This window comes from Strix uralensis, chromosome 4 (assembly GCF_047716275.1).
Source record: "Strix uralensis isolate ZFMK-TIS-50842 chromosome 4, bStrUra1, whole genome shotgun sequence".
NCBI lineage: Eukaryota > Metazoa > Chordata > Aves > Strigiformes > Strigidae > Strix > Strix uralensis.
Window position 1 is genome coordinate 90,920,809 of NC_133975.1, and position 22,017 is coordinate 90,942,825.

The following is a 22,017-nucleotide window of genomic DNA, read 5'->3' on the forward strand; positions in this document are numbered from 1 at the left end:
TACATCTATATTGAATCTATTCCTGGAAATACATCCTATAATTTGAGGGCAGACGAGTTCAGGACTGAGGGTTAAAAAGTAACTATGGGACTAGCCTCATTCAGAATAAATATCCACTATTTTTTCCCAGGACTCCTGCCTCGTTTCACCTGATGGGAGGATCTTAAAAATAAGCAGCCAGTTCAATTCCTTTTTCTCCTGTACGATCCTATATTTGTTTATGCACACCTTGCTCCAAATGCAGAGGGACCGTTCCCCATTTCGACTTTTCTCTGGCAAATCACTATAGCGACCTTTGCAAATCACTGTAGCACCTTTGCAAGCTTTAATTCCTCTTCACAAGACCTCTGTGAAGAGATATTATTTCCACTATACAGATGGGGAACCGAGACATCAAGAACATGATTTCAAAAGCGTACAGTGACTTTGAAGGCACTGTGTGAAACGTTGAGGGATGATGTTTTTCAGAGTACTTGGAACTGTACGTTAGGTATTCAGAGATACCACGTCAGAAATAAAGATAATGTGTGCTCGCATAATCAGCACTAGATCCTGGTGCAAGGATGCGAGAGTCATCAGAAATTTTCATTAGATACTCTTAATGTTTGCCATTGCCCAATGAGAATCTGCCTGGTTGCAAGTTTAGTAATTTGCTCTCAGTATTCTTAAACCTTCATGTACCTAAGCTTGCATAATATTTATTTGCCAACTAAAAATTAAGCTCAACAGAAACATTTTTATATAGCTTGGGGTGTTTTTGTTTTGTACACATCACTCAAATTTGTTGCAGTCCCTCAAGCTTTTTTAGCTAACGGCTGAGGCTCACAGCTGCTGGCAGTTCCAAACTTCTCACATGTGAGAATAAACATTCCTGTAACAGCTCAGACACGAGATCTGTTTTAAATTAAAAATTTAAACAGCATTACTTTTCTCATTTGCTATCAATTATATCGCTGCAAGGAAGAGATGGGCTTCTCTAATCTGTCTGCAAATATTCTCCCAAACCAGTTCTCACTCTTTACATTTAGTTATTTGATTCCAGACAGACACAATGATACATAGCTAAGGACAGCAAACCACAGTGTAACTGAATTACATTAGTTATACAATATATACCTCTGACTGCATATGCTAATAGCAAGTTATCAAACCCAGGGAAGCAAGCCACCTCCTGCAAAGCTCATGATGGTGTGTTTCAAAAACATGTAAATCACTTGGGGTTATAGCAGCCCATAAAAGAAATCATCATGACTTCCACTCCCAAATCAACACCATGTTTGAAAAGCTACTTGTGCATTACAGATTCAGCATCACAATGTCAGTAAATTTTCAACTAGTCAATAGGAACTGAGCTGAGTGACAAATTACTAAAAAACTGGGCAGCAATTATTTTTTTCATGTTAACCAGATTAAATATATATCACAGTAAAATTATGACTACAGTAACTTCTTCCAAACTCCGAACATGACAGAAATGATGAAAGACTGCAGTCTCCTGGGCAAACTGACACCACGAAGCTGAATTACTGTTTTGGGAGCACTTGAAATCCAGAGATTGGAATGTACCATTATGTATCGTTAGAGCTATTTCAAGATCCATTACAAATAAATACCATAGTACTATGTCTGTAAATGAGATTAAATGAAACAAAAATCTGAATTAAATGTTAAGAAAAGAGAGGTCTGTAGGAATGCAGAAATCGTCCACAAAAGCGTTCGTCTGAACTCTATGGAAAGAGCAGGAGCAACAAGAAGAAACAAGACACAGAAGAGTCCTCACATCAGCACCCCCCAGATCCAGGGAATGACCAAAAAAAAAATGGGGTTTTTGGATGTTCATTTTGAAGATTCTCTCAAAATTCATATAGTCTGAACATCCCTTCTGCTTCCTCTGCTTGCAAAGGAAAACCCTGGAGCTTTGTCACATGCACTGAAGCCTCATTCAAGGGTGTGTCCGGCCTCATGCCATTGCATTTACCGAGCAGCAGCACGTTCCACTGATCAGCACGTAGCTAATTGCAGTCACGTGCCAAAAGCTTAATGTAGTTTAAAAAAAAAAATAATAAAAAGCAACATTCAGCCAACTACATGTGAAATTTGCTGACTCTTCCATTCTTAAAAAAAAAAAACCACCCCAAAAAAACAACAAACCAGCAGCCTTCTATAGGCTGAGTGAAATACAGACAAGCACTCTGTGCACTGCCAGCTAAGGCTGGCTGTGGGGAGGGTAAGGACTACCAAAGGCGACTGCTTTGAAGACACTTTCTGTGTGGCAGTTAGATGGGTTTTAGAGCAACTTGGATACAAAGTTTAGGGTCATCTATGGAGAGAAGTTACTTGAATAAAGAATGATGTGAATTAGAGAAGAGTTGTTCCCAATTAACGCAAATGTTCTTTCTTTGCAAAGAGCCTACCTAGGAGGGGAGTTATTTGGGAACATCATTACAGAGCAAACATCATAAAACCGCTTGTCTGCCCAGTAGCTGTAAAATTCTGAAATGCACTCACTAGCCTGAATACAAATGAGACTTTCTACATTTGAACTCTGCTATAACATCAGTGGAACATGTAATGTCAGAATTTAAAAGAAACCTGAAAGACAGACATCTTATCACAGTACGGAGAGAGGTCTCCCACCTGTGATTTATTCCTTCCTAGAGGAAGGCCCAGATAGGAAGTTAAGATGTAGGGGTACATCAGAGGAACTACAAGAACAGGTGAGAGGTGAGATAAACAGGAATTGTTTCTCCTAGTAGGATAGCATTTGTTAAATACATCTTGAGAATAAAGCCACTAGTTTCTTGTTATAAGAAAATACACACAAATAGTCTGATCCTACGCATCAGTTTTGTGTGACAGTCCAAACCAGTAGTAAATTTCCAAGTAGGTCCTAATCTCTCAGCAACAGTAACAGTCTTTCTTGGTTTTGAAGAAGTTGGTGAAGGTATATTTAGGGTAACAGTGCGCACACACTGCATATATGCTTACCTTTATCTTAATTCACAGTTCTCGTAACGCTGAGATGCAAGGCTACGAGGGTCAATGCATTTAAAAATTAACACCTTTAAACAGAAATGTTTCTCCTGCCAAACAAAAGCCCTGAAGACAACACCTGAGTCTTGAGAAGAGTTGGGCAAGGCTAAGGAGCAGGGAGGGAAAAACCAGGTGCTTGCAAATCAATGTCACAGAGAGGACAAGGGACACCGTAATCCCTGGATGCCTGGAAGCTCACATCAGCTCCTGCAAAGTACGACAGACTTAACACAACCAGCAATACTGTCAAAGAAGGAAGAGACAGTCCACAGGAAAACTCAAGCAGCACAGAAGTGGTGTTTTAATGTTTTCTTCCCCTACCTCATTCTATCATTGATGCTCATCAGCTAAGGAAGGAAGGAGTCATCATTTCATACCTGAGTCCTGAAACACTTCCTCATGCCTGGGATGCAAATGAATTCCCTCATATGCCCCTAGAAGAACACTACGTAAATAGAGTTTGGTACAAAAAGCCTGAAAGACCCATTAGCTTTGGAGTAACTTTACTTTCCTGAGGAAAGAGGCAGTAGCTAAGAGGAGGGTGAAGCTGGAAGAAACCCAACACATCTTACCACGCATTTCTGTTTCACAAGCCGTTTGTTGCAGGCTTTTTCTGAGGAGCAAATGCTAATCTGAGTGCTACAAGAAAGACTTGTTTACAATACAGACCTGCTGGGTGAATCTGACAGCTGGGCCATCTGTAGCATCCTAATAATGATGCTCCTGAGAGAAAGGATGAATTGCCCCTTCCCCTCTCTCATTCACTGCTGTGCACCTGGTGCAGTCTGCAAATCAAAAAAAAATCCTTCACAATTCAGTGAGTGCTTACACCTAGGAGCATAAGATGTGATTGCCTTTATTTTAGCCTCAGTTTCAGCACATCTCAGTTACACTTCACATGCAAGCAGCATCCCTTTGGGTAGTGAGCTACAAATTGTTTTTCTGGCCACTAGAGCAGAAATTTCCAAAGGACAGCAGGGAATGGCTCAGCATCCCTTCCTGAGCAGGAAGGGGAGACAAGACATGCCTGTAAGGCTCCCTTAGAGTTATAATGCATGTTTCAGACTGAACAGTCATCAAAAAAGAAAGTCGGAGGCAGAAGTGAGAAGCCGAGGAGCCTGTAAGTGTATCTGGGAGCAGAAGCAGGCCAGCTCGCTCCATGGAGAGTAGGAGATCAGGACTGGCAATGCAGTGGTGACAGGGCAGCATTTCCCAAATTACACTGATCCACATCCTGCCCCCAAGTGATTTTATCAGTTGTGCTCTTCCTCTTCCCAGCTGCAACTCGGCTGCTCCTGAGCTACCATCAAAGTAGTGCAGACCCCTGTCCCTTCCGCATGGAGCTTTTCCCACTGAGCTTCGTTGTGCCTCCCCCACTGGGACATGCTGCTAAAGGAAATACTTTGGGAAGACTGGAATAAAGCAAGATAGAGCCCTGGGCAGACAGGCAGCTTTCCACAAATGGATCGTGAGACAGCAAAGAGCAAATACACTGTGGTGGGGAAAGCATGCAACAGAAAGGGAGAAGGCACAGAAATAACACTACATTTGGACAGTGCAGTATTAATATCCTGAAGTTAAGAATTAAAGCAGTTCTAGCTGAAACCCCTCCTACAGTAACCTGTTTATCTCTTTGCAGAAGAGGAAGAGATCTAGTGGCTGACTAAATGAGGAGGACAACAGACTTGACCCACGATAGAAGAAGAGAATGGCTCGCCGGCTAATTAATCTCCAATTGATTTGAATTAAGTGGACTCCAATTTACCACAGAATAATTAAAAATGGAAGTTAGAATAATTCTGAAGACATTGTGAAGACAAGGAACCAAACCATTTTTAAGAAATGCCAAGAATTTGTGTGGAAGGGGCTGCAGAGTGACTGTACAGCTAAACAGAAGAATTTCTGAGGACTGCAATGCAGGTCCCTGTATCTGATATAGATGATTTTGAAGAGGAGTTGAGAGGATGCTGGAGTGCTCTATTTTTATAACATAATAATGATCCTACATGTTGGCTTTCACAACCTGTCTGTGGTGAGCAAGGAGAAGTTTTTCTCTTGCTTCTTTGATGCATCATTTGACTTGGTTTTTCCCCAGTTTTTTTGCTTGGTTTCGCCATCTTCAGGGTGCTGAAGATTAACTATATCCAGAGAGAAGACAGAGGGCAAACAGCATGGGGGCTCATCATGCTTAAGGGTTAAATTCAGCATTAGAGGTCAGAAGGAAATCCCTTTCTCCTGCCTCCAACTACCCTGCAAAATTTTTTGAGAAGGTAATGGTTTCAATTACTCTTGCTTTCTTCCAAAGGAATATTGCAGTTGCAGTTTTTGGTCTTTAAGACTTATTACGTCACTCCTTGTTAAGACTTTGTTGACCATGCATGGCAGTCGGCAGAACGGGTGTTCTGGGGACCCTGCTGAACTGGACATCCCTCGTAGGCTAAACTACAAAGATGTGTGTGAGGGTGGGACATGACAGCACCTTTTAGTCCTAACTTCTCAGATGACCTAAGAAAATTATCACCTTTAAATGTCTTCAACAGCAGTAGTCATCAGTGAACTGTATTTAACAGTTTTGTAGTAACTGGTGAGTAAAATGCCATCATCAAATAGCATGAGCAATGCACAGCATTTCCAACATCCCCCAAAACATAATGACACCTATTTCACCATTCCAGCTTAAAACATGAACTCAGTTCATTCAATACTCTGTTTCTGCCAGTAGCAAATATCTTGATCCCCCAGAGGAAAGTGACTTTCTCTGCCATTAATCCACAAGACAAGTGCACAACACACAGCTGGAGTGAAAAGATGCTCAGACTGAAACTTCAAAGAACAAAGCTTCAGTGTGCATGTCCATTTTACTCATTTCATAGAAGCATTCCCCACAGTGTTGATCACAAAACTACCTCCACCTCCTTAAAAAAATTCCATCTTTGTCTTTCTAGCACTACTTCCTTCCCCAAATCAAGAAATTTGAATAGATCAGCCATCACATGAATTCCTCCTAATTCCTTGATTAGTATCACAGAATCTCAATTCTTCTGTGATGAATAATACAAAGAATGCCTGTGTTTAACTTTTTACAAAAATTGAACTGGATACAATCTAGCCATTCAACAATAGATCCTCCTGAATTCACTAGCCTGACGCAAGTTTCGCAAGCAGATAGTCTACCACTACTTTTGCCACAACGTGTGATGTCATTTGGTATTTCTTTTGAAGATTAAATGACTTTAAATATATTTTTGTATTACCAGTTTTAAAAATATCAATATTTAATCTTCCAAAAGTATAGCATGCAACAGTACATACTACATTTCTGCAATCTTTTCAAGTTACAAATATTTTTTTTCTCTCCACTTTGGATTACAAATTGATACAACTGTCCAGCAGTTTGAAAATCAAGACCATGCATAAAATAGTCCTTTCCACTCCCACTGAAAAAAAATAAAATAAGAAACAAAAAACTGTAGAATATGATGTCCCAGAACAATCAACTGTATTGAATTCAACCATCATCGTTCGGGTAGTATGTAATTACGCATATTATACTTGCTTCTGTTTCCTTGTGATCTGCTGCATACCTACTCCAGAACAGATTATGAGATAATCAGTGAATACAGACACGTGATAAGGGTACAGTTGTAACTGAAAAAGGTTACAAACGTGCTACTCAGAAGAGCGTAGACACTCTAGAGCATTACATTGAGCAGCATATGTCTCTAGATGCATTTCCAGATGCACACCCTCCGCGCTCTCTTCCCTAATCCTCTCATTCATACAGCTATATGCATAAAAAACACAAAGACGCTGATTTACATAAAATTATCTCACTCCATTTTATTTAAGATTTTCTTCTCCAGTTAGTAAAAGAAAGATGTGTCTCTCTTTATACATATGTACAAGTTCAGTTATAAAAATAGACAGCACATTCAAAGAGAAAAAAAGGCTTGGCATTTGTCTGATTCCCTCTAAATATCATATATACATGTGAATAGGAGGGGAAGGGGGAAGTCTTCATGAGTTAATTAAACACCACCTCCCCCTCAATTATCCCCTGCAAATCTGTTTAAAAATCAATCTAACTAAGCTCAGTTCTGCTATTTTCAGGTGTGCAAATTAGAGGCAGAGCCAACAGGAAGCACTCGCTCCACACTGTAGGACGCCAGGCAAAGGATTTGGGGTTGGAAAAAAATTATAATAATTAAAAAAAGTCATCTTTCGCTGTTACAGCCCAGATCTGCAACTCAACTTGCTTCTCTCTCAAGGGATGAAAGTGCCCCGGCAGAACAGCCTTTTAATTCAATGTGTCAGACAGAAGAACTGCCCCACACCTAAATCTCAGTGCAATGCAGACAACGCTTACAGCAAAGCAAGGGGCTATGGGGGGGGTTGTGCATCGGCATCGGGGAAGGAGCAACCAGAGAATGAGAACACAGACGGGCACTGGCAGCGCTGCCTTCTATCAGCCTGACGGGACATGGCCACTGGTACCTGCACACTGCAGTGAACTCAACCAAGCTAGTACGTGTGATGGTCACAAAGATGAAGGGAAAACACACTGGAAGAACAGTCAATGGATGGTTGGGATACGAGACAATTTTTTTCCCCAGGATTTGGCTGGAAGAGGGAATGGCACAGTTCTCTCTCTCTCTCGGGACTGTTTTTTGTTGCTCCCCTCGCAGCACTGCAAGCTGCAGAACCACGCTCTGCCACGGCACAGTGAGAGGAGCAGCCGCAAACTCTTCCACGGCACTTCAGCTTTCCCTCTTCTTGCTATTTGTACAAATTACAGCCTTATTTTGTTTCTAAGCTTTTAAGAGTTCTGCCCACCTCAGAAGTGAGACAAATTGTTCTGAACACAGTGAGCGTTCGTGCCGATGAGAACTCCAAAAAGGAAACCAAACCACTGGCCTGTGGTTTCTTCCCCCGCGTGAAGTAGAGGCAGTGCTGCTGCTCTCACCAGGCCTGCCAGCACACTGTTCTGCAGCTCTGAACCTCTTCCTGACAAACGGTGCTGAAAAGAGTCCATTACCTGGAAACCACCTGAGACACCTTGCTTTGCATTTCAAATCTTTAAAGAACCCAGAGGCTCACGCTAGAAGAATCCAAGATTTTTTTTTGATCACACATCATCTTCAGCTTAGCTTCCAACTACCCCAGCACATACACTGACCAGCTGCCAGTACGGAAATGTCTTGTGACTCTACAGGATACTCCTGGGGTTCATATACTGATTTCATAGGATAAAGCTAACTCTGGGTTCCACCTCAAGCTACAAGAGAGAAAGTATAGTGGTGTGACTTCAAGCACACGCAGCTGCAGGATATTGCATGGAGTAGCTGGATGCCTTCATGGGAATCTTTGTCAGATGCATCAATAAAACACAAGCTGACACTCTCCCAGTAACCCCAGACTCCCTTCCCTCCTTCTCGCAGTGTCTGCAAAGATAGTTTTTTTGGAATACACATAATCAAAGTGCTCACATAAACCACCCACTCCCATTGTGCTTTGATTTTCTTTTCACACACATGCTAGACAGTAACAAGGCATTCATTTGCATGCCTCCAACTGGCAGGGTGGTCTACTCTGAAAGCCAACGCAGTTCAGACAAGCTTTGGGGGTTCAAAATTACTACCGACCACCTGAGGTGTGGGCACCTTTGCTTTGCTTCCGAATTGAAGTTTCTGATATGAGACTGCTGGTCAGGTTTAAGCTTTTGGGGGTCCCACAAACACTGTTTCCTTTGCTCAAAGGGGAGCTCAAGGGAGAAGAGGCGCTTGAAGGTCCAAAGTCTGCAAGTCCAGAAGGCCGAATAATTGCTGTTTGTAGAGGGCTACTTGCAGACATGCCTAGTAATGGAAAAGAGAATCAAATTCCATGTGAGCATATTATTCCACTTGTGGCTCTTCAACAACACACAATGTACTAACAATCAGTCCTATGACCATCCTGTATTCAATATGATTTACGAGAGTTTAATGAAGAGGCATGTCCTTAAGATACAAAACACCCTGCAGTTATACCCTGGGCCACCTTCAGCTGGTGTAAAGCTGAAGCACCATCACCATCAGTTTAGCAGATTTTGGGACCCAATGCTGTAACTTCAACATGACAGCAATGCAGGAAAGCCACAGCCATACCCATGGGCTAAACAACACTATCCGATTTGTCAGGACACCAAAATAAAAAAACAAAGAGGAAAAATACACGGTATGAGATTAATTCAAAGGGCAGACAAAACTTCTGCAGGACTAGCCTCTCAAGGGCATCTGCAGTGAAACTGGCTATACTCCCACACCACTACCATGTCACATTGTGTACTGCCTGATCTCAGAATATAATGGACAAACAATACCACCAATACAATGCTTTATATCTATTTTTTGACAGGCTGTAAACAACAATCACCCAAACTCATGGGGTTGGTTCTGCTCTGGGCAGCCTGCTGTCCCCCCTTCCCCACATACCTTTAGAGACGTTGTACCCGTAGGCTGCGTATGCCGCTGCAGAGGCTGCCGCTGCCCCTGCTTTGGCACCTGCCATTGCAGCTGCACTTCCCGCTATTGATTTCCGGCTTCTGGCTTTCCCAGTGCCGCCTTTTGATCCACTGCCCGAACCTTTAGGACGACCCCGGCTTCGACCTGACTGGCCTCTCCCAGTGAGAGGTGTATCTTGCATTGAAACACCTTAACGAAAGAATGTTAAAACAATAACTGCTATAGTATTTCAGAAGACTCACAAATGAATACAGCATCATAACGACCTACCATTTACATTAATACCATTCCTATTAACTGACACTTTTCATTTACATTAATACAGACACTGTTAGCAAGCAGTGATCCCCTGAAAAGAAATCATGTATACAAAAGTTCACTCTCCATCAACCACACCTTATTAACTCCAACTTCTTGTCATTATTATTATGAATCCAATCCACAAATAGGTGGAAGATTCTAGGTTCTACTTCAGGATGAAGCATTTTCTTATTTGAAGATAGATATTTGGTTTCTTCCACTTGCTGTTCTTAAAGAAACTTGTCAAGAACTATGGCTGTGCTTATTTCAGTGTAGAAAACTATGGTATTTAAAAATATTTGCCGTTATTTAAAATTACAGCCACTCCAATCACCGATTCGAAATAGACAACTGATTATTAGGCCAACAGCAAATTCAAGGAAAAGTTTACAGATTAATAGTTCTGTGGTTGTCTGTAATTTGGTCACATGCACCTAATAGAATGCACCTCTGTAACACAAGAACAAAGGACAAAACTTTTTAAGAGTAACTAACACAGAAAAGAGGAAAGTGAGGTGAACAACAGACTATAAACATATTTCCTATCAAATCAGAGGTAATTTCACAATGAAAAGGCAATTTTTTTTCCCCAAATCTTGCCAACCATGCATATATTCTGGTTAAAATACAGAAAAGGTATCACCTAGCCATACAAAGTCAATGTTTAATAAATATTTGTAGTAAGTCAAGGTAAAAGTACTGACCATTCATGGTATCTGAAACTGAGCCAGTAATGGAAGCAGGAGAGTTTGTTGCCCTTGACTGAGGTGCTGAAGAAGCTGGATCATCCACAATCACAAGCATATCACTACTGCTCTCATCGGGAGGGATAGAGCCCATATGTAATTCACTGCTAATGGATATCTAAACATGACAGAGAACAAAGCCGGTCACTTCTCAGGTTAGGAAAGGGAGGGGTACAAACATAGTAAGATCTTTAAAAGACATACAATTGCAAGTAATTAACTGGTACTTGTTCTGTTCTCTCTCCTTTTCTCTATGTGAGACTAGCAGCATGATACATGATCTGCCTAATCATACCACATGCTCTATTTACATGCTGAGCAGCAGTAAAGACCTCCAGGAGCTACTTAATTTCAATTCATGAAAATAGATGTTAAGTTAAGAAGGAGGAGACTAATGGTCTCAGCAGAGATTTAGGAAAACTGATGTTCAACTGTGCATCTTCAACTGCAAGAGAGAAAACAACAGGATTCTTAACCTAATACTACTGCTACTAAAAATCTTGGTCAATAAGGGAACAACACAACATAGGAATCTTAATCAACACAGCACAGAACAAAATATATTTGCTGCCAAAACCAATTTGCAATTCTTTACAAAAAGAGGAAGGAAAATAAGATGTGTGCCACTGAGAATTTACAATTTAAATTCCAGAGAAAAAAACCCACGCTAACTCAGAATCAGAAGCAAGGAAGCAAGCAGAGACGGAGATGTAGATGAGACTAGCAAGGAGTACTTACAAAGAAACTGAACGTCAAGGAGCTGTTTGAGGGATACTGTTTGGTTCAGGAGCAGAAAGAGACTGTTCTTGCTATGGAAGGTATTGGTATGGAAGAAGGCACACAGTTATAAATGTGAGCATGACAAAGGCAGGAAAAAGGGAGAAGAAAGTAAGTGGGACTGCAGGCAGGAATGGAAAAATTTCAGGGGCTGAAAGGGAGGAGAGTCAAGGCATGAATTCTGTAAGAAAGGGAGGCAGAGAGCAAAGAGGGGAATAATGAAAAGTCAAATAACATGAGGAGCTGTAAGGTAGCTTATCAGCAGCTGTTATGTTTTCAATAAATTATTTTAATTTCTATGGTTCACCTTTAAGACATCTCACTTCCCCACATACTCGAAGTTCTACACTAGCTAAAATAATGGAAAGCAAGAATCCTACAAGATGTAAGGCCACAACTGAAACAGTATATAGTTTAAAGCAGCAGTGAGTCCTACCTCACTGAAAGGGCTGGGCATGGCAGAGTCTACACTAATGAAGGAGTCGTCCCCATCAGCAGACAGGTTGGAGTTATCAGCTGAGGGAACAAATGGGATCACAAGGTTCATGCCCTCTTTCTTTCTCTTCCCATCCAATTCATCTTCCTTCTTCTTCTGAAATAAATAAAATAATACCAGGAATGAAAAAGATGATAAAACAGAAGAAAGGGAATAAGCAACCCAGAATCTTAACATCTAATGCAGTATTATAACTCAAGGAATGCCATGCCCAGAATTTCCCTGAACAAGTTTCTGAAGGACACAGTAACAGGTTCCTTAAAGGCTCCTTCTTTAGATTTAAGTAGGGTTTGGTACTTTTTCTTCCTAAAATAGATGGAATGATGGAGAATTACTCTTACAGAATTACTTTGGTTTCCATGGCCTTTTAGAGTGAGCCTGAAATTCTTCACCATTACACAAAATTGCAATTAACTAATGCAAAGTCTCCCTGTCTCAAGAATTCAGACTTTTCATAAACTAGTTTAATTATCTTTTTTAAACAAACTGATCTTTCCATGTTTCACAGAAGCCACGCAGCTATATAGGTTTTATCTGTGTTTGGTGCTTTGTTTACATTCCCTTTTTGTCCTTGCAGAACAAAATCTTGATTAAGCCACCATTTTATATGTCATAGAACGATCAGTTGATCATTTTGGTTTTTTCAAGCATGAGTCCTCAAATTGTTGTCTGCAGACTACTGGTGATCTACAGTCTTGTTTGGATGTGCAGTACTTCCTTATTTTTCAGGTTACTAATGATATTAAAATACAGATAACTATGCATTGGGTATTTTGTAATATCCTTCTTCTGTGTAAGGAAGTGCCACAGGGAAGAAGGCTTTACTCATTAGACTGCTTTTGCATAAAACGTTTCCACACCGCATAATAGTGAGCCTGAGCTCTTCCGGCTCTATCACTGACACAGACAGCCTCTTTGCATCAAAGTACCTTTTCAGCATATTTTTCCCTTTTACGTTTACGTTCCTTCACACGATTTGTTTCTTCTTGCTGTCGCTTCTCTTCTTGACGCTGACGCACTGTCAGAAAAGAAATACAAAGTTGTCACCACTGGAAAGATTTCATACCTTTCATGAATCTTACAAGAAATTCTAGTTCTAACAGAACTGTGAAGAAAAGTCAGCTGTAGCAAAACTAAACCACACTGAAAACACTACTTACTAAAACTATTTGTATCCAAATTACTAAAAAGTCTTATGTTGCTCGAAAGAAGAATTTCACTATAAAAACATGTACCTCTAATACAGATTCAAAAGTATATTGGAATACAGCATTTTTACTAATACTTTTCTTGTCATGACCTACATAAATCTTGACAAAGCTTTGTCATTCAGGAACAATGTAATGATCCTGAATGAGTGCCAATAAAAACTTTATCACATCATCATGTCTCTCTTTGCACAACTTCATCTTTCAGCTCAGCAGTGATATGAAACCAGCTTGTACTAACAAGAGTTGGCAATACAAAAAGAGCCAGGAAACAGAAGTTGTTATCAGCAATACATGTGTTTGTAGAGATAAAAACACAGATTTCATAAGCTGAAGTAGAAGATGGGGAACATGCTGCAACATGAATTTCACATACATTTCTTTTCTAGTTCCTCATCATCCAGCAGAAGGCTGACCACCTCTTTTGGCTTCAAGGTGTCAGGTTTGAAATTGCCACCTGAAATCACCATTCGTTGGATCTAGAAGGAAAAAACCAAGAGAGAAAAAAAGGAAAAATTACTCAAAGCAGCCATGAACCATTCTCACTACCCTTCAGTGAAAGTCAGCCAAAAAAAGATGCCAGCGCATCTGTGTAAGCCAGAATTGACTCAACTTCGCTATCATACCAAAGTTAGTAGCAAAATTTCAGGGAAGATTTATTAAGAGTATAATTAAGGGTATAAAATATGAGAAGCAACTGAGCTGGAAAGCAGAAAACTGCCATCCCTTTTGCAAAGTTGCACTTCTTCTAAAGCACCATGTAACAAACAACAAATGATAACAGTATTAATATACTGCTGAACAAAAAGAAAATACAGCAGTACTCCTGTCAGGTATAAAATACCAGTCCAATTTTTCAAGTAATCTGCACAGAGGATCATGCAGATCACATTCTTAAAGGGTACAACACTTTTAGTCTCCTTGACTGAAAACTAAATCTCCATATTGAGTCAGTGTCTCAGTTTAAGCGATTCACTCAACCTCTATTATCGCAACTGTATTAAAAAAACCCAAACAACCAAAAAACAAAACAACAAAGAAGAGCTTCAATTTAGCAAAAGAGAACAAGCCTTAGCATAAGCCAATTTTGATGATTTGGATCACCAGCAAAAAGACTACACTTTATTTTCAGGTTGATAACAGGCGACTCTAGTGCAGTATCCTACAGAAAACGGGTGAGTTTCAAGAAGGGAAACACGAATGCATTCAGCTGGAGATGCTTCAGTTCCTGCAGCACCATGATCAGCATCTAAGATGAAAGCTAAAAGAAAGCCTGAGTACACAAAACATCTGAATGGGGTATATAGTATACCTACTGCTACCAAAGAAGGCTAATCTGCTTAATTTTTTCTTGCCCATAAAGTGTCAGGAGGTTTAAAGTTTCTAATACACTTACTGCTTGATCCTTGGTTTACTGCTTGATTTACTGCTTACTGCAGAATTGCTCAGGGCATTCAGGACACTGAGCAATTCTAGCCACCCTCACACCTCAGATAATTTTCACTTGATTACCTTCCAAATTTCTTTAAAAAAAAATTCAGCTGTGGTATAACAGTATATCATGAGAGGAATCAGTAGCCCTGACACAGCAAAGACAGAAGCTCTCGTCTTAAAGAAACCTAAGTATAGAATCACAGAATCATTCAGGTTGGAAAAGACCCTTGGGATCATCGAGTCCAACCATCAGCCCTTCTCTACAAAGTTCTCCCCTACACCATATCCCCCAACATCTCATCTAAACGACCCTTAAACACATCCAGGGATGGTGACTCCACCACCTCCCTGGGCAGCCTATTCCACTGTCTGACCACTCTTTCTGTGAAAAATCTTTTCCTAATGTCCAGTCTGAACCTCCCCTGTTGCAGTTTAAAGCCATTTCCTCTTGTTCTATCACTAATTACCTGTGAGAAGAGACCAGCACCAACCTCTCTACAATGTCCTTTCAGGTAGTTGTAGAGAGTGATTAGGTCTCCCCTCAGCCTTCTCCTCCTCACACTAAACAGTCCCAGCTCCTTCAATCGCTCGTCACAGGATTTATTCTCCAGGCCCTTCACCAGCTTTGTTGCCCTCCTCTGCACTCGCTCCAGCACCTCGATATCTCTCCTGTATTGAGGTGCCCAAAACTGGACACAATACTCCAGGTGTGGCCTCACCAGTGCAGAGTACAGGGGGACTATCACCTCCCTACTTCTGCTGGTCACACTATTTCTAATCCAAGCCAGGATGCTGTTGGCTTTCTTGGCCACCTGGGCACACTGCCGGCTCATGTTCAGCTGTTTGTCAGTTAGAACCCCCAGATCCTTCTCCTCCAGACAGCTCTCCAGCCACACCTCCCCAAGCCTGTAGCAATGCATGGGGTTGTTGTGGCCCAAGTGCAGGACCTGAGTAGTTTCATTGCATCATAAGGAATAGTTTTCATGAAGTCATAGTGTAAATAATTAGCTTCTTCCTAGTCCATATAATGCAGCTGTAATGTTGCTGTGTTAGGGACACAGATTTGTTTATCTGAATATTCCCTTTTGGCTTCTCTTCTGTCTCCCTGCAGATACCTTTTCTGTTTCTTTACTCATTTTGATACATGTTTTCTGATACTGTTTCTGTAACTTCTTGTTCCAGATGATTTCTTTATTCCTACCTCACTCTTTTCCTTAGCCCTCTGTAAGATGCGCTCCTCAATGGTGCCTTTACATATCAACCGGTACACAGTGACTTGTTTTGTTTGACCCAGCCTGTGTGCCCGGTCCATGGCTTGCTGGTCTACTGTTGGGTTCCAATCACTGTCATAGAAAATTACCTGCAAAAGAACACCAGAACAGAAAGGATTAAATAAAACCATACGTTTAAGGCACCTGGTGACTGAACAAACAGAAATCCAACATGCTGATAAAAGTTCTACTATACACCCACAGAATTACTGGCCCACTGCAGGCCGTATTAACCTAGCTTTGCCTAGTCCTGTGAATTTTTTTCCATTGCATTTCAGATGAATTCAAACTAACTGACATTGTGAATGTTTCAACTTCCATAAAATCCCTTTAATATCTTCTTCAACAGATCTGCTTTGGAGGCACAAAATTCCTAAGTCTGTCACCACATTAAGTCACTGTCATATTATTAATTATAGGTTAACCACAACATGGAGCCATTTTAGTGTTTACCTTAAGAAGAAAAAGCCCATCAAATTACAATTTCACATTTAAAGTAATACTCCAATTTTCTTTTCTTTCAAACCTGGATAAAGTCTAGTCTAGTCTAACACTTCTAGTGCTTTCACTACAAAAACCTGAAATGCCACATTACATTCATATTGCCCTATCATTCCAACAGTACTTTGTGCACAGTAAGCATACAAAACCATTTAAAAAAATTTTAGACAGCAAAGTATTCAGAAAGTTGCAAAAACACAGAACTAAAAATGCTCATGTAAGGAGTCTGCAGAAGTATGCCTGTGCTTCCATCTGTTTATTTCCCCTGTTGAAGCAATTTCAATGAAGAGAACTTTTCAACCCTGGAAATCCTACAGATACTTGCTTTCTTCTGATTTCTTTTAAGTGACAGCAAGATATGATGGGGTATTTAAAAAAATAAATAAATTATGTAATATTTTTGATTCAGAGATCTTTGGTTTTGTGTGGCTAAGGATTACAGTCTGTCTTGGGGTCAAATCTGCATGCACACAAGGTATTGGGTTAGATGCACAAGAATAGCTGTTATTGAAGAGATAAATGGTTCATGTAGGTCAGTATTTCTTCCCTAGTGATTAGTGGCAGCTGCTCCAGAGTGCAAATCCTTGCAATTCACCTAAATCAGAATGCCTTTACACCTTGGATGAGTAGGGAAGGAAGCGATTTATCAGTCCTGACAAGCCAATATTCAAGTGAAAATGACTTTGTACTTTTAGAGGCATTGCTTCATTCTTCTGTGCACAGAAGAAAGGTACCTGTCCTCCTGATTCGTTTGCAGCTGAACCTTAAGAGCGGAGTCATACATGAAACAACATTCACTGTATGAAAGTGCCATTTGCATCTGTAGACACCTTCAGTCATGCAACTCCTTTCTAGACTCTGCTACTAAAGTATGTGGGGAGAAGGAAAATATTTCCAACTGTAACCAAAAACTGTGTACCAAGTGTCCAGTAGTCTACAACTTTATCATCAAGATAATACTATTTTGTAAATATGAGCAAAGTAAACAAGTTTATGAAATTTCATGATGTGAATGGCAGTACTAAAAAATGTTGACCAGCATGGCTAAAAGAGTGCCAACTTTCACACAGAAAGACCAATTTTCCTACATAAATCATAAGGCTGGGAGGCAGGAGATGAGCATCTTGGGAAAAACTGTGGCTGGAGACATATGAGGCAGGAAAAGCAAAGAAATATTTATACTGAAACCTAAACATCTGATTTTTTATTCTGTATTACTTTACCAAACTTCACCTACCGTATCTGCAGCTGTAAGGTTAATGCCCAAGCCTCCAGCTCTTGTGCTTAAGAGGAACACAAAAATATCATTCCTGTAGAGGAAAGAGATCAAAACCTATTTTGTGCACAATGAACAAGAAATAACCACAGAAGTAAAATTTTTTGGCCCATATAAAGTGATCAGGGCTATTTCTATTACTTGAAGACTTCAGAACATTTTGTGCTGCTCATGGTCAAAAAAACCCCATATGAATGAGTGAGAGAAGTTAATCTACAAATCAGGACTGTCAGAACACGCAAACATTCAGTTTGCAATAGCAGCTTATTAATCTCTATCAAAACAAACTAGGGCTTGCTTATCTTGCCCTCATTGGAAATTAAGATTTCATATGGACAAAGAACAATTTATTGTTTCACAAAACTGATTGATGTTAAAAAAAAAAAAAAATCTTTCCTTAACAGTTCTCAATCGATAAAGAAAGAAAAATAAACGTTGAAACTGTGTAGGTGCAAGCTTTGTTCTAAATTCAGTGCTTTGAACAGAACAAACAACTCGGGGAGGAGGCAGGGGGGAGAATAATCTTAATACAAAGGCAAACATAGAAGTACATGAGAAAAGGACAAGGGTCCACTGGCACAAACAGAAGTCCTTCAGTCTAAGAACTTCTCCACTCTAGTCCTAATTGCATTGCTGATTCACATTAAAAGTTCTAATTTCTTTTGTCCACTTTTCTTATCTGTAAAATGAGGATAAATTGATTAATCTCAAGATAGTAATATAATAATTCAGTTGTGATTGACCGTAAAATGTTTCAAGGATGATTATGTAGACAGCACTAATGATCAGATATCGCACAAAAGCAAGTCATTCATTTCACTCTAACTTAAGTTCTTTGAAACACAGTCTGTAAGTGAATGCCATTATTACTGTACACATGCTGTCCTTTCCACCTTGGAGCGTTTTCAGTTTGCTCTAACTGTATTAGATTTATGTTCCTCGGGATTCCTCAGACAGCACGGAAGTCGATGACAAACCAGTTGCCTTTGGTGAACGTGGCCCTCCAGACAGAAGGCCCTAGTAGAAGATGGATCATCATTCCACAAGACACTTCGTGAAAGCCGTCTCTGAACACCTCCTTGGGACATCCACAAACCCTAATACAGTCATACTAGTGTCAAGGGTCAGACTTGCTGGCACCAGATTTAGGGTGTTGGCTGTTAAGAGAGACATGAGGCATCCCAATACCCGGGAATAATCCTCTAAGCCTAATAACCCTTTACATAACTGAGGAAGGTGGGGTGCACTAGACAAGCACCTGTAACAGTGCATTAGTCCGTAGCTACCATTTGAGGAGTCAGACAAAATGGACAACGATGGTCGAGATTCAATGGCAGTTCTAACGCTGCTCACACAGAAGACAAAGGAGACAGGCCTATACATAGGATGACCAGTACTGATGACAACTCAAGCGGTGTGGTGGTGCAACTCCCCTCCTCTCTTGGGCTGCTTGGTGCAATTCCCCCCCTACTTGAGCCACAGGCCAACCCAAGATGAACTGGGAAAGGTAGTGGATCAGAGCATTGAGGCACTCCCTTAGCACACCTAGCTCCTGCCTACCCTACCGTCTGGGAACCGTAATGATAATCAATCATCTCCCGACAGCCCAGTACATCTGTACCTGGGTCATGGCCCAAAGGGGCTGACACCAGAACTTCAAGATCTAGCAAGTTCTAGGCCTGCGCAACTGGGAGAAAGTACCAGCATATTCTGTCCTCTGAGTTGGGCTGAAGTGGAAGAGTACTTGATGAAAGCCAATTATCTCGGACCCTATAAACAGTGTTCCTAAGTGAGACCCTTTGAGCTCACCTGGATCACAGCAGGCTGTGACCAGCATCCCCCCTGAGCTGGGATGCCTCTCAGGCACACAATCCTCAAGGTTTGAAGATCATCTGCCCATAAAGCTGATGAAAGGCCAGGGTGAGGTCAGACTTCTCAAGGCTCAGTTATCGCCCGTTGAGGAGTACCTATGCATTGTATTTGCTCCAGACTCAAGAAGAGGGAAATTTTAACTACAGACTAGTCTCTTCCATCCAACTCTCCGCCCATCTATGTGTTCAAATATGCACATTTGCCTCCATGAGTGTCACCAAATCCAAATATTTTTGACTGTCTGTGTGTGTATATGTTTTGTGTTCACATATATATACTTTGATTTAGGGTACCATGTAGTAAGTTAGTGTGAATCTTGTCATTCTCCAATCTGTAATTAAGTCGCTGTAGTAATTATAACGTATTCTACCAAATCACCTTGTTAATCTTTAAATTGGTGAATCATTAAGTGCTGTTAAAATTCAACCTTTTGATCCTCCTCATACCATTAATAAACCTTGAATTACTGCTAAATCATAACAGTGTCAAATATTTTAATCTGCGACAAGCGGCAACAGTGAAATCAGGATTTCTGTTAAGGCCGTGAACCTCACTAGTGTCACTGGGGCGTCAGCAGTATTTAAAAGTGTTTAACACCGTATGGATCTGTGAATAAGTTGACGCAAACAAAGCAGACAGTACCAGTAAGGACTCCAAAGAGGTTCACATGCTGTACTTTGACAGTGACAGAGCAAAGCCCTCTGCTTAAGAGAAGACACTGCATTGCCAGTGTTCTTTTCGTACCACACTGTCTGTACACTAGTGCAAAATTAGTAATGCACCAGAAACTCTTGTTGAATGAGCAGCACGGGACATTTCCTTCTTGACTAACTATGTGTAGGCAGTCTGCCCTTGGAAGTCCACTCATCAAATCTAAAAGCTCTTTCTTGTCCTTCCTGGAGGAAGTCTGGGTGTATTGCAGGCTATTACACACATGCTAGTACAACAAAACAAATCTAAAAAAACTAAGGGCTTTGGAATCCATATCCTTGAAGGTCAAGCAGAACTATTTTCTCAGGACTCAAACTTCAAGACATTCACAAGTACCTCGCAAGGCTGTATAAAAAAAAACAGACCTCGCAAGGCTGTATAAAAAAAACCAGACTCTCAAAGAACCCATTCTTTGGTCCAAGGTAAGATTTCCGCCTGCCCCCCTAAAGAAATTACCAATACACAATAGAAATGATTATGAAAACTATGAATTAACACACACCAAAAAAAGCACCAAGAACTCTAAAACTAGAAAGGTTTCTGGCAGTCCAAAATCTAAGAGTACAAAAATCCATCCAGAGCTATGGGCAGCTGGGAGGAACTGAAGCCAAGCTGTCAATCTCTTGACTTTATCCTGCAGGTACAAAGCCAAAGGAGTCAGCAGGCGCCTGTTTGCAATGTAGGTGATCCTTAGCCAGGAAATCTTTTCACTCTTCTAACAATAGTGGAACGTGCATATAGACAGTCACCTGAACATCCAGCTGTGAAATGCTTCTGGAAATGCCATACGGGAAGGGAAGAAAGTGGACAGTGCCACAGACTACAGGAACAAATTATAATTCCACAGCTATATATTTGCAGCACCCTGCTAGGATATCCTGCAGGATAGTTTAGTCTCCATCAGGCTTTTTTTCCTGAAAATATTTCTCATAAGTAAATCATGTACAAGAGGAACTCAACCAACATTTTAATAGGAATTCTTGTTTAGACTGGCTGACCTAGATCTCAGAGGGATATCCTGCTGAAATGATTATTTTTCTTCAGTTGTTCTATTCATTAATAAAACCAAATTCTGTTCATTAAAAGTTTCTCCATTTCTTTTGGTTAAAGAACCTTACAGGAAGAAGAGTCAAGATTCCAGAAGGACATCATAACCTGCAAGGAATCTGTTTCTGACACCTGGAAACTCACTTCCCGTATTTGGCACACATTCTTTTCAAGTTTTATTGCTTTATATAAGGCTCATCATTGCAACACAGTCCTTCAGGTCTTTAAGCCTCATGAACCAGTGGCCTGAAAGGCTGCATATTGCTTCCCCTCCTATCTTCAGCTATGAAGGGACCCAGCTACCTTGGGACCGCTAACACAAGGACCATTCTCTAGTCTAGAATGCTGCTTTCATCCTGCAATAAACAACAATGACAACAGTGACCTCCTTACAAGCTCACATCAACATCTGGGAAGGGTAACCTTACTTTGAACTACCATACCAAATTGACACCAAGCCATATCTCATGATTAAAAGGAAACTTAATAACCATAAATTCAATCATTATAAATAATGCACCCTAGTGGAGACAAAGGTATATTAAAATACATTAACTTATAATAAAATTATTACATACTCTTCTTTCTTGATGTGCTTGTAAAAATTACAAGAATCCAGTTTGTTTTACTAAATGAAACGGGTTAGCGTATCTTACTATCTAATAAAATCCCCATTTTATCACTTGTATATTAGTTTAAGGTTTCTTAACATAACATGCTTAAATGGTTTGTTTTGCAGAAAACTAGGTCACTTTCAAAACTCTAGCATAGGCAAGATTTTCAGTCTCATCTTCACAGTGTCAACTGTCAGAGCATATAATAACCAACAAACATTTGCTGCCTTT

At 40.5% G+C, this 22,017-nt stretch overlaps 1 protein-coding gene across 1 annotated transcript in view; it reads right to left on the reverse strand.

Annotated features, from left to right (window-relative positions):
• Positions 1-6,847: 6,847 nt before the first annotated feature.
• The window catches only part of INO80 (INO80 complex ATPase subunit), a 71,977-nt gene continuing 56,807 nt past the window's right edge, over positions 6,848-22,017 (reverse strand). The window contains exons 29-36 of the mRNA XM_074867800.1: positions 17,504-17,576; positions 15,696-15,854; positions 13,437-13,539; positions 12,782-12,870; positions 11,793-11,948; positions 10,538-10,697; positions 9,504-9,722; positions 6,848-8,885 (exon numbers count right to left, since the gene is read on the reverse strand). Of these exons, the coding sequence (XP_074723901.1) occupies positions 8,668-8,885; positions 9,504-9,722; positions 10,538-10,697; positions 11,793-11,948; positions 12,782-12,870; positions 13,437-13,539; positions 15,696-15,854; positions 17,504-17,576 (1,177 nt within the window). The 3' untranslated portion in view covers positions 6,848-8,667. The remainder of the gene's footprint in view (positions 8,886-9,503; positions 9,723-10,537; positions 10,698-11,792; positions 11,949-12,781; positions 12,871-13,436; positions 13,540-15,695; positions 15,855-17,503; positions 17,577-22,017) is intronic.